Below are 15,947 nucleotides of genomic sequence, written 5' to 3' on the forward strand. Positions count from 1 at the left end.
TATGTAATCCCCACCATTATTACGACATGAAATCCTGAGGATACTCATGTATCCCTACAAGAAATCTTGACCTTTGAATTTTATATTTTGACAATGGGGATTGCATGTTTGTTTATGAGTTTCTTTTCGTGGATCAATGGATGTTAACCGTTAATAATACTACCAAAAGGATTAGATAAAATTATCAAGAAATAGGAATTTGTTCCTAATGTATAAATGAGTCAAGATATGGTGAATCATCAAAAAAACAATCCTGACTGATAAAACATGAAAGTTGATAGTCGAGATAAATCACATTCCCCAAAAACAATTGTGACGTATAAGGATGACTATTTTTTTAATATTGAAAACAACAATCATGCACTAATATATAAGAATAAAATAGTTTTTTTTTTTTTTTTTACTTTGGCGGCCGCACATACCCATCACCCTAGTATGTGTTCAGTGGTTAAATATAACTACTTTTAAGTGGAGTGTCATATAGAGATTTGAAAGTGTGACCTAAGGAGCAAACCTAATCGTCCTTACCATCTCAACTAACTCCTAATCGTTATAAGAATAAAATAGTCGATCCTCCATCTTTTCTATCAAGTCTTCAATCTTTTTGAAAAGAGGGTGGTCATGAATCTCTAGCTAGTTGGAGGTAAGGAATTTGAACCCACAAGGAGTACAATAGGACAGGCATGTCCATATGCCGCCAATGCACAATAGTGCAAGGTCTAGGCGCCTTTTTTACGACTCCATTATATTTTGACTATATGCCAAATTTAAATATAATGATTAATGACTACAAATCTGAAATTATTATTTTTAAAATTCATATAATGTAATTTTGAAGAATCTCTAGGTTTTGGTGAAAATTAGATGATTACCCATGATTTTGAATTGAAAATGAATCCCTCAACTTCTGTCTTCCATGAAAAACAGTTTCTCTAGATGTAATTAAGAAGACAACTAGAGAAACTGTTTTTTCACAAATGCTCCACGACTCATAGAACTGATTATATAGATGGAAGCAGTGGATTATTAAAAAAAAAAATGTCCAAAGCAATGCTAACCTAAATGAGCTCTTAGAAAACAATCATGTACAAATAAGTATAAAATAGTCCATGTTAAAAAAAAAAAACATGTGATATTAATAAAATTGCTTATAAGAAATAAATATATATAATGACTCATTTTTGTTTCTCATTTAAGCTCCTTCCACATTTTTCCCTTCAACATCTTTTAAAGCTTGTGCTTCTTCTCGGTCAATCTTCTTCTTTTGGAGGAATTCGGTGAAGTCTCGAAGTACAATTTCAGGCTCAGTACCCCTCATGAGTTGTTCGGAGACTTCTGCGGGGGTTACCTCCACCTTTTCTATCAATTCTTCAATCTCTTCAAAAAGTGGGTGGTCATGAATCCCTAGATAGTTGGAGGCAAGGAGTTTGAAACCACAAGGCGTACAATAGGACATGTGAATGTGCATATCCATGCGGCCGGGGCGCAAGAGAGCTGGGTCTATTCGGTCTTTGTAATTTGTTGTGAACACAATGATTCGCTCATCCCCACAACTTGACCATAGGCCATCAATGAAATTGAGCAATCCAGATAAGGTCACCTAGTTAACAAAAATGAATAAAATTATAGTCAAACTAATTCATATGCAAATGAATTAATAGAAATAACAATTGCTATGAAAATGTCACAAAATAGCTTAATTTTTCATTATATAATTAACTTCAAACGAGCATAACTTTGTCGTTGCAGATCAAAATGACTATTTGTATACCAATTTGAAAATTATGATAGAGATAATGTCATTGACCATTGGGCACATTTTACTATTGCAAAAAAAAAAAAATAATAATAATAAAATAATAATAGAACGTTTCTGTGGTAAAAGTTGCATTATTTGGATTGCACTTTATATAGTAAAATTATTTTGAGCCCATTTTTTTTACATATTATTTAAATATGGGGAGTGTTCCGCATACAATCTTAGAAGGACAATGTTGGGAGAAAAAATTTGTCCTATATGATTTAAAAGTTTTAGATTGGGCTGATTTTTTATGAGGATGATCTCTATGGTGAGGGGATCGTCCTCACAAAAAATATGTCCAATCTGAAACCTTTAACCCCATCAAAAGTGATTTACAAAATTGAAGAATTGTGGACCGTCGTTTTTTGTCGTTAATTTGTAAATTACTTTTGCCACTGTAAGAAGTTTCAAATTGGGCTGATTTTTTGTGAGGATGATCTCCTCACCATAGAGATCATCGCCAGGGTTAGGGTTAGAAGTTTCAGATTGGGCTGATTTTTTGTGAGGATGATCTCCTCATCATAGAGATCATCCTCAAAAAAAAAAAAATCAGATCAATCTGAAATTTTTAAGTCATATAAGACAAATTTTTTGTCTCCCAATGCTGTCCCCCTAAGATTGTCTATCGAACACCACCTATTAAATATATTAAGATTAATAGAAAGTTGTAATTTAGAGTTTTTACTTTACGGTTTGGGATAAATAGTGTCGTATATAATTAGAATCTAATCAGAAATCCGAAAGTTTATTTAGACATCAATGAAACTTTAATTCACTTTAGGGAATTAATTCATGTAACTTTTAATTCACGTGTAATTGAAAGGCTAATAAACTAACCTCGGGTTTTTGTTGAAACCGACTGCCTCTATCTTGTAGCTTGATGGTGCAATCAATGTCCTCAACAACAAGTATTGATCGGTTTGCAGTAGAAACAAGAATTCTTCTAAACTGAAAATTGTTTTTGAGAGTGGAAAGCTCCAAATCATAAATGTCGAATTTAAGGTAATTCGCCATTGCAGCAATCAAGCTTGACTTGCCTGTCCCTGGAGGGCCATATAACAAATACCCACGTTTCCAAGCCTTCCCTACTCTCCTATAATACTCTTTTCTCTTAACCAACCTCTCCAAATCTTCCAATATTTCCTTCTTTAGTTTTGATTCGATTGCCAGTGTAGCGAAGGTTGCTGGGTGATCGAGATTTGTCGAGTTCCAAATACCTCCCTTGAGGAAGTCCACAGTGAAGAGCTTCAATGTTTTGTTCTCTTCTTTAAATTCCTTTGATTTCTTTAGTATATAAGGCAAGTAAGATCCCAACACTTTTTCTTTATATTTCTTTTGAAAACTGAGTTCAAACGATCGAAGTTTGGATCGAAGATTCGAGTTGAGATCATGGGGATTTTGTAAAACTGATTTTTTCATTTGTCTACAAACAAATCGCCATTTGTATTGTACACCTTCGAAAACATCTACGATCCCTTTGTTTCTTTCCATGGTGAGAGTTAGATTCTTGTCCTTTTCGGGTTTGCTCACTCTTAGTCTTTGTGTCGAGGGAGAGATTTTGGTGCCTAAGTAAATCTCTGCGGCCATGTAGATTTGGTTGTTGGCAAGCCCATCGAATTCTTCAATGACCATTGTTAATTGAGAAGAGAAATGATTGAAGAGGTTTCGAATGCCCGAGAAGATATAGTTTTGGAGCTCATCAGGTAAGATTTCACGGGCCATCGATCGAATCAGTATTGCCGATGCAGCGAGAGACGCTGCTGTAGATAGAACTGTTTTGGTTGAAGGCATGTTGGTAGTAGAAAACATGTTTGGAATCACAATTTGGGTTGGCTGTGGGTGTTGGAATTCAATGGAATTGGAGAGGCTTTAGTGAGTTGAAGAGAAGTCTAAGAAGAAAAACTCTCTCTTGGTTTTAGGCCAATTTCTTGTTGGGTTTTATAGAGTTGAGGAACTTTCTGGTGCTCTTCCTATCGTAATGGTTTAGTTAAATTCTGGATACGCTATTGAAATTCAATAGAATTGAAAAGGATTTAGTTTTAGAGACTTGAATCTTCTAATGGTATGTGTTAGATGGTTGAATCTTCTCAATAAGGATCCGATTTGACAATCTTATAGACCCATTTTGGATCAACACTACCCGAACCAATAGGGACCCAATCCGGATCTATATGAAAAACTATTGTTTTATATACTTATATAGATATATTATGTGTAATTATATTTTTTTATATCCTATCAGTTTTGGATTTAAACTTTTTTTTTTTTAATAAGTCCAAATGTCAGTTTTGGATTCGATCCAATTCTTATGGGATTGGTTCCATCCAAATCTGATTCATTACAATCCTAAAGTTTGCCAAAAATAAAAAAAGAACAATTTGAAGAACTTGGCGGCCAAGTCAGATCTATCGGCTTGACTCGTCTGCATTTAATTCAACATCGCTGAGAAATATTCAAAATTTGCATGAACCAAGTTTGGTTCGGCAGTTTTTGGTGGTTCATAACCCCCCCCCCCCCCCCCCCCCCCCCCCCCCAAAAAAAAAAAAAAAAAAAAAAAAAAAACATATCTATATCTATATATATATATAAATGGAGAAACTTTTGAAGATTACATAAATGATGTTTGAGAGTTTTCTCAAAACCCACTATATGTTTTAGTTTGGTTAATTCAAATAAATTCATAAAAGTTTCTTAAAAACTTTGGGAAAATTTTGAGGATTATACATGTAGTGTCTTGCACTACACTGTGTCAATATTGTCTCAAGTTAGTCGTCACGTGGCCTGAGGTTTTGTTTCTGGCACGTGACCAAGTCACGCCCAAAAGGCCTTGACATAGTTCAGTGGTAGCTTGCCACTTATTAATACTTCAAACACCCACTTCCTGGGCGATGTGGGACTAAACCCCTCACCCCAAGACTGTGCTCCCAGGCTTGAGCTAAATCTCTCAGGTCTTCAAAGCACAGTCTCGAGGTGAGGGGTTTAGTTCTACATCGTCCAGGAAGTGGGTGTTCGAAGTATTAATAAGTGGCAAACTGCCACTGAACTGTGTCGAGGCCTTTTAGGCGTGACTTGGTCACGTGGCAGAAACAAAACCCCTAGCCACGTGGCAATTAACTGGGGACAATATTGACATAGTGTAGTGCGGGACACTACAATACAAATGATATTTTAATGTTGGCTTTTTTTTTCTCTCTTAAATCCCATCATCTTCAACCTCCCTAAAAATCATATCTTTTTCTTAAAATATAACTGTTGAAGAGGATAAAATTTTGACGTTGAAGAGTAAAATGTAACCCATGTTATAAATTGTTTATCTATTAATTGATTTCCCGATTTAAGGGGTCCTTATTTAGAGAATTTTATGAATTTTTTGGAAAAATTTGGAGAATTTTGTGACTATGTTGTCAATCCAAGATAATGTTGTTTCGTATCCAATCCAAAGAATTAATAATTTTGGAATTCTAATCTAATCTGGTTTGACTTGAAACATAAAGGATCAGGATCAGTGGACTCATGAAATAAAATAAAACTAAAAAACAAACAAGTAATCCTTATTACTAGTACAATTTTTTTTCACTTGTCGTGGGTGTTGATGCAATTTTAGGCATCTACCTCAAGATTTCGATCAAAATCAAGATCCCACACACAAATCTCAATGAAATAAAATAAAATGAACATAAATTTTTTTACGTGATTCGACAAACATGGCTATATCCGCGGATTTAAAGAGTCACTTCATTATAATAAATCTCCTTGTTACATGATTTCATCTTCTTTTTCTTTTCCTCTTGTCCTTTTTTTTTTCTTCCCCTTACAAAGGTCTTTCGCCCTTTAAATCGACAAACCTTAAACCTAAAAAAGCAACACTAACCATACTTAGATTATAGTTTTCATATTTACTCCAATCCAAATTAAATAATTATCTAAAGGGGAAGAATTCTTCGAAATTGAGATTCTTTCCTAATTAGATAAAATTTCTCTCAAATGTTGTTATATGTCTACCTCAAGATTCTTATTTATTGGTGCGAAATGAACAGTCTAAATGGGAGAGGGTTTTATCCCTCTCCAATAACCCCCTCTCGATGGTGGAGATTGATGTACCAAGATTCACCTTTGAGAAATTTATAACTTCTAACAATCCTTCCTGAATAAACACTATCCCTAATTTCCAAACTAGTATGATTCCCCGAGTATCCGAGCTTATCTTCTTCCTTGTTTAACACAAATATGATCTTCCACTTGATTAAACTCTTATAATAAATTGATGCTTTAATAATGGAACCGACTATCTTGAAAGTTGGGTATAAATTCTAAAATGATTTAAGACTTTGATAAATAGAATAATCGACTAATCTATAAGTCAGACTTGTATTTCAGAATGATCCAAGACTTTCCATCTAATAAATCAACCAATCTAGGGGGAGGAACCAAGTCTTTTTTATATGTAGAAACAACAAAGAGGTTGGATTTTCTTTTTGCATATTAATCGACCAACAACGAGGTCAAATTATCTTTTGGTGTATCAATCAACCAACAAAGAGGTCGGACTTGATTTTTAAAACTGAGCATAAAGACTTACCCATTTTTCTAGGCATCTACAAGAATAAGACTTGGTTCCCATGTGGAATCGAGCTAAAGTGTTTTACCATTTACACCATATTCAACCCAAATAATATGACTTAATTTCCAATATGAACCAGGCTTAAAAACTTGTACCTTTTGAGCCTACTCAACCTTAAGAGTAGGACTCGATTCCCAAAATAAATTATCTGAATCTTCTTGAACTTACTCATCCTCAAGTGTAGGGCTCGATTCCTTCAATGAACCCAGACTTATTATCCTTGAACCTATCACTTCAAGTGTAAGGCTTAGTTCCCAAAATAAATCGAGTCTTAATTTTCTTTAACCTACTTAACCTCAAGAATAGGGCTCGGTTCCCTCAAGGAACCAAGTCTTATCCTTCTTGAACCTACTCAACCTCACGACTAAGACTTGGTTCCCAAAATGAATCGAGACTTAATCTTCTTAAATCTACTCAACTTCAAGAATAAGGCTCGATTCCCAAATGAATCGAGTCTTAACCTTATTGAACCTACTCAACTTCAAAAATAGGGCTCAATTCCCTCAAAGAAATGAGCCAACTTTTGATACTAAAAAATAATTCATCTTTATAATTAACATCAGCTCAATTAAAAACATTTAAAGCAGAATCCCTATGCCACATGAAATTTGATAGCATAACATAAATCCCCTTTACCCTACTAGTAAGTAAATCCCTCAATTTATTAAAATCCAACTTATAGTACCTTCTTAAGTAGTACCTAATTCCAAGTCGTTAACTAATTATACTTAGATTGAGCCCCCCTATAGAAATTAACCATTTAGCCTCATTGACCGGTTTATACTGAGTCCCCATATATACCATTTTAAATGACTCGGTGGTCGAAAGTTGAGTCTACGGTTAACTAATTGAACATTTAACTATTTGGAATCCCAACACTCGATTGAGTTGGGTATATAATTAGCCCTTATGTTACTGTTATACCGAGTTGATTCAAGTAACAAATTGGATCACGTGGGAATTGGGTTACCCTAAACTAAGTCCCCGAGCAAATTGTTGACTTGGTACAATTGAGTGAGAATTGGGGATCCCCACTTAACCAAATTGGACCCCTTTCATTTTTACCCTTAGTTTCCTTTCTTTTTTAGGTAGTAAATTCTCTTTCATTTCCCCTCTCTTAAGTAGAGAAATCGTAGCCCCTTAACTTGTTGCACATGTCCATATGCATTTTGCACCTTACATTATAGCCTAGACCTTTATGAAACATTTCCTCGAACACCCTGCGAGCATGGGCAAGATCACCTTTCTTGCTGCCTATATCACATCCCAAACTTTCTCGATTGCACACCCCAAGCATATATGCATGATATATTCAAGAAATGTGTTTCAATGCCCATCAAAGTTGATGTGCTTGGAAACACAACTTTTCCTTTTCATGTTGCTTTACAGTAAGGCTCTTATACTCATCAAATTTTTATCTTCTTGAATTACAAATTAGGATAACCTTTTTTTAACTTACCTTCTGTAGTGTCATACATTAAGAATGATGTTCATGATATACATCAAGTTCACCTTTTTAAAATCAATGAAGTTGACGTGCATGTGGCTCACCCCACTCTTAACTTTTAATTTAAATTTTTTATTCCTTTTTTCATCTTGAACATGTCTCACCACACACATCAAACACTAATGTGCATGCCTCATACCATATTCAACTCTTTTACTTTTTTGGTTTCCTGCAACAACGGGGTGGTTCCATATCCATAAAGAAATTGTTGTACATGAGGTAAATCTTAGAAGTATTCTTTAGAACTTACCTCTCACCATGCTGCTTTCTTTTTACAGAACAGGGTTCGAAAACTTTAAACCCACTGAGGATTCATCATGGGGGTCGCCCCCAAACTTCTGATTAAGACACCGGCCATTCCTCATGATTTCTTGTGAGTCCTCTTCATTTCCTACGGACGGCACCAAGTTGTAGATGTGATTTTAGGCATCTACCTCGAAATCTAAATCCAAATCAAGATCTTACACACAGATCTCAGAAAAAGTAAAATAGAGAATATAAGAGATTTTTTACTTAGTTCGACAAACGTGCTTACATCTACAGACTCAAAGAACCATTCCATTATAATGAATCTCCTTATTACATGATCGCATCTTTCTTTTTTTCTTTTCCCTTTGTAATGGCCTTTTGCCTTTTTAAATAGAGAAATCTTAAACTTAAACTAGCAACTCCAATCATAGATAGATTATTGTTTTTACATTTACCCCTATCCAAATTTAGTGATTATCGTAATTAGATATATTTTCTTCAGACATTGCCATATGCCCGTCTCAAGATTCTCATTGATTGGTGCGAAATGAATGGTTCAAATAGGAGATGATTTTATCTCTCCACAGTGGGTGCAACACTATGATTTCCTAAAAGGTCACCCATCCTAATACTACTCTCGCACTAGCATGCTTAATTGAGCAATTCTGATTAGAGTTGGTGCATTAGTACTGATATAATCAAGCCCCCTCACTAATAGTACATGTAATCAAGTAATTATAAGAGAAAATCAAGAAAAAAAAAACCTTTAATTATTAAAATACTATACATGTAATTTAATGGTAACAAGTAATTATTAAAGAAAATCAAGAAATGAGACTTTTCTCCTAATGTATAAATGGGTAAGGCTCTCGTGAATCATTAAGAAACTAGAAATCGTAATTGTTAATATATGAAATTTGTTGGTTAGAACCAACAAATGTTAGGTTTAGTAGCCTGAGTCTCTATCTAAAAAAGAAGAGTCTTGAGTTCAAGCCCCCTCGTTGGTCACCCACAAGGATTTATCCTAACTTACCTGGTACGTGTGGTTTGTGGGGTATTGCATGTCTCAGGAGATTTGAGCAAAATATGGTGCTCTGCCTCACCTTATTAGTTGGGCCTATGGATCTAGATGCTCTCGTTGAAAAAAAAAAAAAAAAGCATTGATGGCCAAAGATAATGCTTTTTCCAAGATACGTTATGTCCCTAAAATAAATCTCTGACATTGGATTTCATATTTTAATGGTTGGGGTTTCATTTCCCTAATGGACCTTTGTACCCGAAAAAAACAAATAATGTTAAGATTTGGGTTTTGGTCATATGATGACCCAACCTTAGAATCTGTTCATGTGTTGTTCCATCATCAACCCCAAACCCATAAGACTAGTCATGGTTGGATTCTTTAAAATAGAATGTCTAGTAATCAAAGCATGCTCTATGTTCGTAACCATTTAACTATAAAAACAGGGCACGCCTTTTGGTAACCATTATTGTAGAATCGACTCTGTTTTGTAAGAATGGGTTAACTAAAAAACAATTGTCACATTTAAGTAACTTTTGTAGTGTTTATCAAACAATTAAAGATTACTATTTCTTTTTCTTGAAAAAGACAATTATACTACTAATAAGCCTAAAATATTCTATAATCAAGGTAACATTAACAAGATAATTACTTATAATAAAAGAAAAATATAATGACTTGTTTTTGTTGCCTCATCACTTTGATAAGTTCCTCATCCTCGCTCATCCTTATGATTTCTTTTAAAGCTTTTGCTTCATCTTGTTCGATATTCTCCTTTTGGAGAAATTCAATAAGGTCTCAAAGAACAATATCGGGTTCATTGTTGTTCGGTGACTTCTGCTGTAGTTACCTCAATCTCTTCTATCAAATCTTCAATCTCTTCGAAAAGAGGATGGCCATGAAGCCTCAACCTAGAAGGTGTACAACAGAGTTGTTCTTCGTGATTAGTTGTGAGCACAATGATCCATCATCCCAACACTCGGCCATAAACCATCGATGAAATTAAGCAATCCAGATAGGGTAACCAAGTTGAAGAAAGAAGAATAAAATATATATATATATATAAGGACAAGATGTCGTTGGATGGCAACTACGTCAAAGTTGATTCTTTCCAAAATTTATTAGTTATGTTTGCTGGTTCTCAAAGTCTTGATAAGCTCCTCAGGAAGGGTAAGTCAAGCTTTTGAAACCCCACAAAGCAATGAATTCCTTGGGGCCATCCTCCAGGTCCGGTTGACCCTCAACTCAACCAGTGGCATAGGGCGATGTGTGTGACCATGGGATTAGCCTCACCTGAAGTGTGGGGATACCCATTATAAGCACACACAAAAATGTTTGTTGTTTCTCAAACATAATTATATAAACAAAAGAAAAAATAAAGAAACTTGGGATTCTTCTTCATTCGAGTTAGGGTTCTTCGCTCATGCTTCCGCTTGTCGGTCTTGTAGTTCAATGCTGCAATCAATATCCTCAACAACAAGTATTGATCAATTTGCAGTAGCAATAAGTACTCTCTGAAGCTCAGAATTACGATTATGATTAGTGAGCTCCAAATCATAGATGTCAAAGTCAAGATAACTCGTCATTGCAACAATCAAGCTTGACTTGAGGGCCAAATAGTATATACCCTCGTTTCCACGTGTGTTATAGTATGTGGCTCATATTGAGTGGAACATGTATATAGAGAAAGCAAGCAAATGGCGGAGTGGAGTGTTGCATTCTGAACCAAATGGAGTGGAATGACATCATTTGTTTTTGGGATTGTTGGGGATAATTAATAGGTTGGGGGTGAGGGGGCAACGCCCCCACGGTATGGTACGGGGGTATTATTAGAATTTTCTGATACCTATTGTACGACTAGGGTTTATTATAAATACATATGATGTAACCGTAATTTATAATATAATGAAAATTCAGCTTCTCGCTCTTGTGGATGTAGGCACACCGCCGAACCACGTTAAATCTGTGTGTTTTTATTTTCTTTCTCTTTTTTTTTCCTCTTTTTGTATTATTCATCATAATTGCCACACGTAGTACAACACACGCCTTCCCCACTCTCTTATAATACTCTCTACTCGTAACAAACCTCTCCAAATCCTCCATTATTTCCTCTTTTAGCTTTGATTCCATTGCGAGTGTAAGGTCGTTGGGTGGTTGAGATTTATCCAGCTCCATATCTCTCCCTTGTTTCCATATATCTTCTCAAAATCCACAACAAAGTTTCAATTTCTTGTTCTCTTGATTCACTTTCTTCGATTTCTTTTAGTATATAAGGAAAGTAAGAACTCAACACTTTTTCCTTATGTTTCTTATGAAATCTGAGCTCAAAACATCATTCTTCGGAGTGAAGAATCGTACTAAATTTACTGAATCTTTGTGAAACTGAATTTTCAACTTTTCTTGAAAAAAATGTCCATTTAAGTTGTACACCCTCGAAGAAATCAACAATGGCTAAGTTAGAAATTCTTCTCCTTCATGAATTTCCTTACTCGTAGTCTTTGTGTTGAGGGAGAGATCTTGGTTCGGGTTGTTAGAACCCAATAATTGTGTGGCCAAATTGACCTACACGTTTTAAGTTGCACAAGAATTCTATAGATTAAAGACGTTAATAATAAATGATAAATCCCAATGTAATTAGAATTAGAAATATACTCTTTAGGTTTTAGTAGGAAATCTTGATGAATAGGAATCTTACTAAAACAGGATATCTAGACCCTTTATTTCCATTTATTTAAGTGGATCGACACCCTATAATAGAGAGACGCACATGAATGCACTTGTAGGGTTTTGAATCGTTGTGATCTCCATCAATCATTAGAACTCTAACTGATTCAACATAGAAAGAAGAGAGAAGGTGAGTCTGAAAAATGAAGAACTTGATTGGGGAGTTGTGCACATAAGATCATTGGCTCGTAGATTACGAAAGGCATATCTCCAACATAATCATAAATCATTGACTTGATGGAAATTGATTTTGATCTTTTTGCTACCTTGAACTCAAATCTTCTTCCCTTGCTATTTGAAGCTCATAGCATCCATCATTTCTAAAACAGTGGTGTCATCTTCACAAGGTAGCTATTTGAGTATGAGAGTCCCCAAAATCTCTTTGATATCCTTCTTCAAATGAGTTTGTTAGGATGACACTTCATCCTAGTAATAACTAACTTGTTTGATAATTGTGAAATGCCATGAACAACGATCAAGATTCACATCAACATGTACAATCACACATGTCGAACCCAAAATAAAAAGAAATGACCAACATAGCCAGGAGTGTTGAACAAAATTGATTAGTAACACAATGCTTGATGCTACAAGCCTACAGCAGGGTGAGATTTATATAGAAAAGTTTTTTCTTGAAATTTCAAATTAACAAATGTGATACATTAATTATAAAAGATGTTAGAATTTGTCAAATCTTTTTTATTGATAATTTATTGTCTTCTGATTATATTATACATTGAAACAGATCCTATCTTTCAATAAGTTTCCTTTTTTGTTTTTTATTATACATTGTATTGGACACATAATTAATATGATACATTAAATCAAACAGATTTTACAACTTGCCAAATCTTTTTCTATTAACATATTCATTTCTTCTATATGCGATTTGCATCGTACTTTGAACCAAGCTTGTAATTTTCAACAAGTTTCCTTTTTTTTTCCTTACCGAGCGCACAACACATGTACATTAATTCCAAAAAAATTTACAACTTGTCAAATCTTTTTTTCTATTAAAAGTCTATTATCATATGTTTAATCAAATATGTAAACTTCAATAAGTTAATATTTTTATTTTTCTCCTATACATCGTGCAAAACCTACGAATAATCAATTGTAATACATTTAAGAGAAGTCGTTGATGTAAACTAAGAAGATTGAGAATGAAGAATTGCAAACATATTTTATTTGTATCTTGAAGCATTAAGGGTTCATTTTGGGGAGTTCTCCTGCTTTCAATAGAAGTACTTTTGTGGAATCACTTCTATAAGATTGTGATTGTCCGACATTAATTGGAGTTTAGATGTGAATTTTGGGGCATTTCTTGAAAAACAATTTCTACATACTAGATTGTGTTCGAATAACCATAATGTCCCTTAAACAAGACGAAAGAGTTAACCTTAGAAAGTCTAGCAAGTATGTAAATCAGTAAACCCCAAGGGGTTGGCCTAGTGGCAAGCAGAGCCTTGATAACCTCCTCACGAAGGATGGGTCAAGTGTTCGAAAGCCCACAAAGCAATGAATTCCTTGGGTCCACCCTCCAGGGTCCAATTGACCCTTGACTCAACTAGTTGCACGTGGGACTTTCTAAGAGGGCGGTGCACGTGACCATGGTGTTAGTCTCACCCGAAGGGTAGGGATACCCACGATAAAAAAAAAGTATTTAAGTCAGTAACTGAAAAAATCAAAGATTTTTTTGTTTCTAACTTTAAACTTTCCACAAAATCCAGAAATCAAAAGTGAGCCTGCGCAATTTCAACTTCTGATCCTCTTTTGCCTTGTGTGTGTTGGGATCAAGAAGTACCAACCCATCAAAATCTCCGAAAAAATGCAAAACCTTTCCCCTTAATAACAAGTTTACTGTTATTTAAACAATAATACAATCAATTCTTACTTTACTTTTACGTAATTAGTTTGTGATTGTAAATGCTATTCATTCACGATCACAAGTGACCAAACTGATGATTACCTTATTTCACGAATGATCTGGCCAGATCGGCCCTTATATGTTACAAGTTGAAATTCTATAATTGTCAGAAGAGGGAGATTCCTTGGTTTAACGATGCCAATAAAATATATGATTGATTCAAAGAGTGCCTTGACATTCAGGTGATCCAACAACCACTGTATTGATTTTGCCAAGATCACCAAGTTTAAATGTTTTATTGAAATAAATTTTAATCCTTCACCAGGATGCCAACCATTTATAAGCTCTCTCACATCACATGATGCACTTTCAAAGAATGACCCATCACCAGAGATTATAGTTTTTACCAATTGATCGAAAATATTATCAATTTTATGCCTCAAAACTATTATCATCACCAATTCGAATTATTCTGGAACTAAACTGAAACAAATGCCGATATCCAAAATGAAAACCATTAACAAATGGTAAAGAAGAATTAATAACAGTTTCTCTCTTGCAACACTTCTACCTGCTTGAGCCTATTTATTGGCCAACTTCAGTTTACTTGCAAATTTTATACATAAAAAGGATAAAAATATATATTATATAAGTTGTAGACTTGACGAACTCCGATGGTTATTTCGAATGGTTTGAACTCAAAATATTAAAAATCTACTTTAACCCTCTAGGTTTATGGCTTAGATAGGGGTGCAAGTTGATCCAGTTCAAACTAAGAACCGAATCAAACCGATGGCTTTGGGCTGGTTTGGTTAGTTTGGAACAAGTTGTGGTTTTTCTCCAATCAATTTGGTTTGGTTCTCGGTTGATAGCTTATATAGAACCGAACGAAACCAAATTGAGAACCAAACTCTTAATGACTTACCACTTTTTAGGAGGTAGGACTTAAATTAATGACTTCTTTTATGAATATATTAATGACTTATTATTAGAAATTCCATGTTTTAATTTTTTTCATTAAAAATATTTTGCTTCTAAGTAGGTTTGTAAGATATTGGCAACCCATAGAATGGAACACGAGCAATTGAAAGATCACTAGATCGACATAGGTAACAAAATCATTTTGTTCTAAAGTCTGTATTGTTATTTTTAGAGGTGATTTAGATACATCACTCCATGATTTCACTAGAGATTGATTACAAGGGCATTTAAATAATTTTATTATAGTCCATATTAGAACACCTAGGTCAAGGGGTATGCCATTAGTTTGAAAACACAGGGTACCTCTATTATTTACCAAAACGTGAAGGGGTGGATGTCTAAATCATCCTATTTTGTTCGACGTGGCGCACTCTCGACTGTGGAAAAAGTGCTACAGAACGCTACATCGTTTGTTTTGAGCCTCGCAATAAAACCCTAGACCAACTCTTCTTCCATATTTACCAAAAATATTTTCTTGGATCGTACTCTTCTTCATCGATTTCGGTATTTTATTATCGATTCTAGGGTTTGTTTCGAACCTCGATCTGCAATTTCTTTTGTTGAAGTTGTATTAGATTCTGTGAATCTGTCTACTTGTTCGATTATTTTCTTCTTAATCTATCTCCAATTCGTGTTTTTCTCCTCAAAATTTCAAGATGAGATGAGATGAGATGATGATGGGTCCATCAGGAGGTGGTGCATCAAAGAAGCTAACAGGGTTGCAGAAACAAGTTCTAGGGTTATACAGAGGGTTTCTTAGAGCGGCTCGTACGAAGGGCCCTGAAGATCGGAAGAGAGTAGAATCGATTGTTTCGAAGGAGTTTCGATACAACGCCCAACATGTCGATCGCAAGAACTTCATCTACATCGAATACTTGCTTCGTCGTGGTACCAAACAGCTCGATCAGCTCAAGAGCCCTGACATTGTTGCGTTATCTACTGTTCCAGTTCGTCCTCCTCCATAACCCTAACCTAGTTATTAACTATCAGATGAATCACCGTCGCCATTAACGATGATACAAATTCCAACCCTAATTCGTCTTTTTTTTTTTTTTTTTCCTGAAATGAGATGATGTATGTTCGATTTGATTGAATTATTATTATTACTTTTGTAGACTTATTTGCAATTTCTTGAACTATGGGCTCAATTGAGGGGTTGTTAAGGCCAATTTTAGGGCA

At 34.8% G+C, this 15,947-nt stretch overlaps 1 protein-coding gene and 2 pseudogenes across 1 annotated transcript; 1 reads left to right on the forward strand and 2 right to left on the reverse strand.

The window, feature by feature from the left end:
* Positions 1-1,192: 1,192 nt before the first annotated feature.
* On the reverse strand, positions 1,193-3,610 carry LOC147405097 (AAA-ATPase At3g50940 pseudogene; annotated as a pseudogene).
* A 6,403-nt stretch (positions 3,611-10,013) lies between these two features.
* Positions 10,014-12,011, reverse strand: LOC147405098 (protein HYPER-SENSITIVITY-RELATED 4-like; annotated as a pseudogene).
* Positions 12,012-15,168: 3,157 nt separating this feature from the next.
* LOC147405099 (LYR family of Fe/S cluster biogenesis protein) lies at positions 15,169-15,947 on the forward strand. Its single transcript, XM_086437803.1, has one exon. The coding sequence runs from the start codon at positions 15,440-15,442 to the stop codon at positions 15,731-15,733; it is 294 nt and encodes a 97-aa protein (XP_086293929.1). The 5' UTR covers positions 15,169-15,439; the 3' UTR covers positions 15,734-15,947.

This window comes from Akebia trifoliata, chromosome 4, assembly GCF_017979445.1.
Source record: "Akebia trifoliata isolate Shusen 1 chromosome 4, ASM1797944v1, whole genome shotgun sequence".
In the NCBI taxonomy this organism is placed as follows: domain Eukaryota; kingdom Viridiplantae; phylum Streptophyta; class Magnoliopsida; order Ranunculales; family Lardizabalaceae; genus Akebia; species Akebia trifoliata.

Coding starts and splice junctions, on each gene's coding strand:
- LOC147405099 (XM_086437803.1), top strand. CDS start 15,440: ATGATGATGGGTCCATCAGGAGGTGGTGCATCAAAGAAGCTAACAGGG.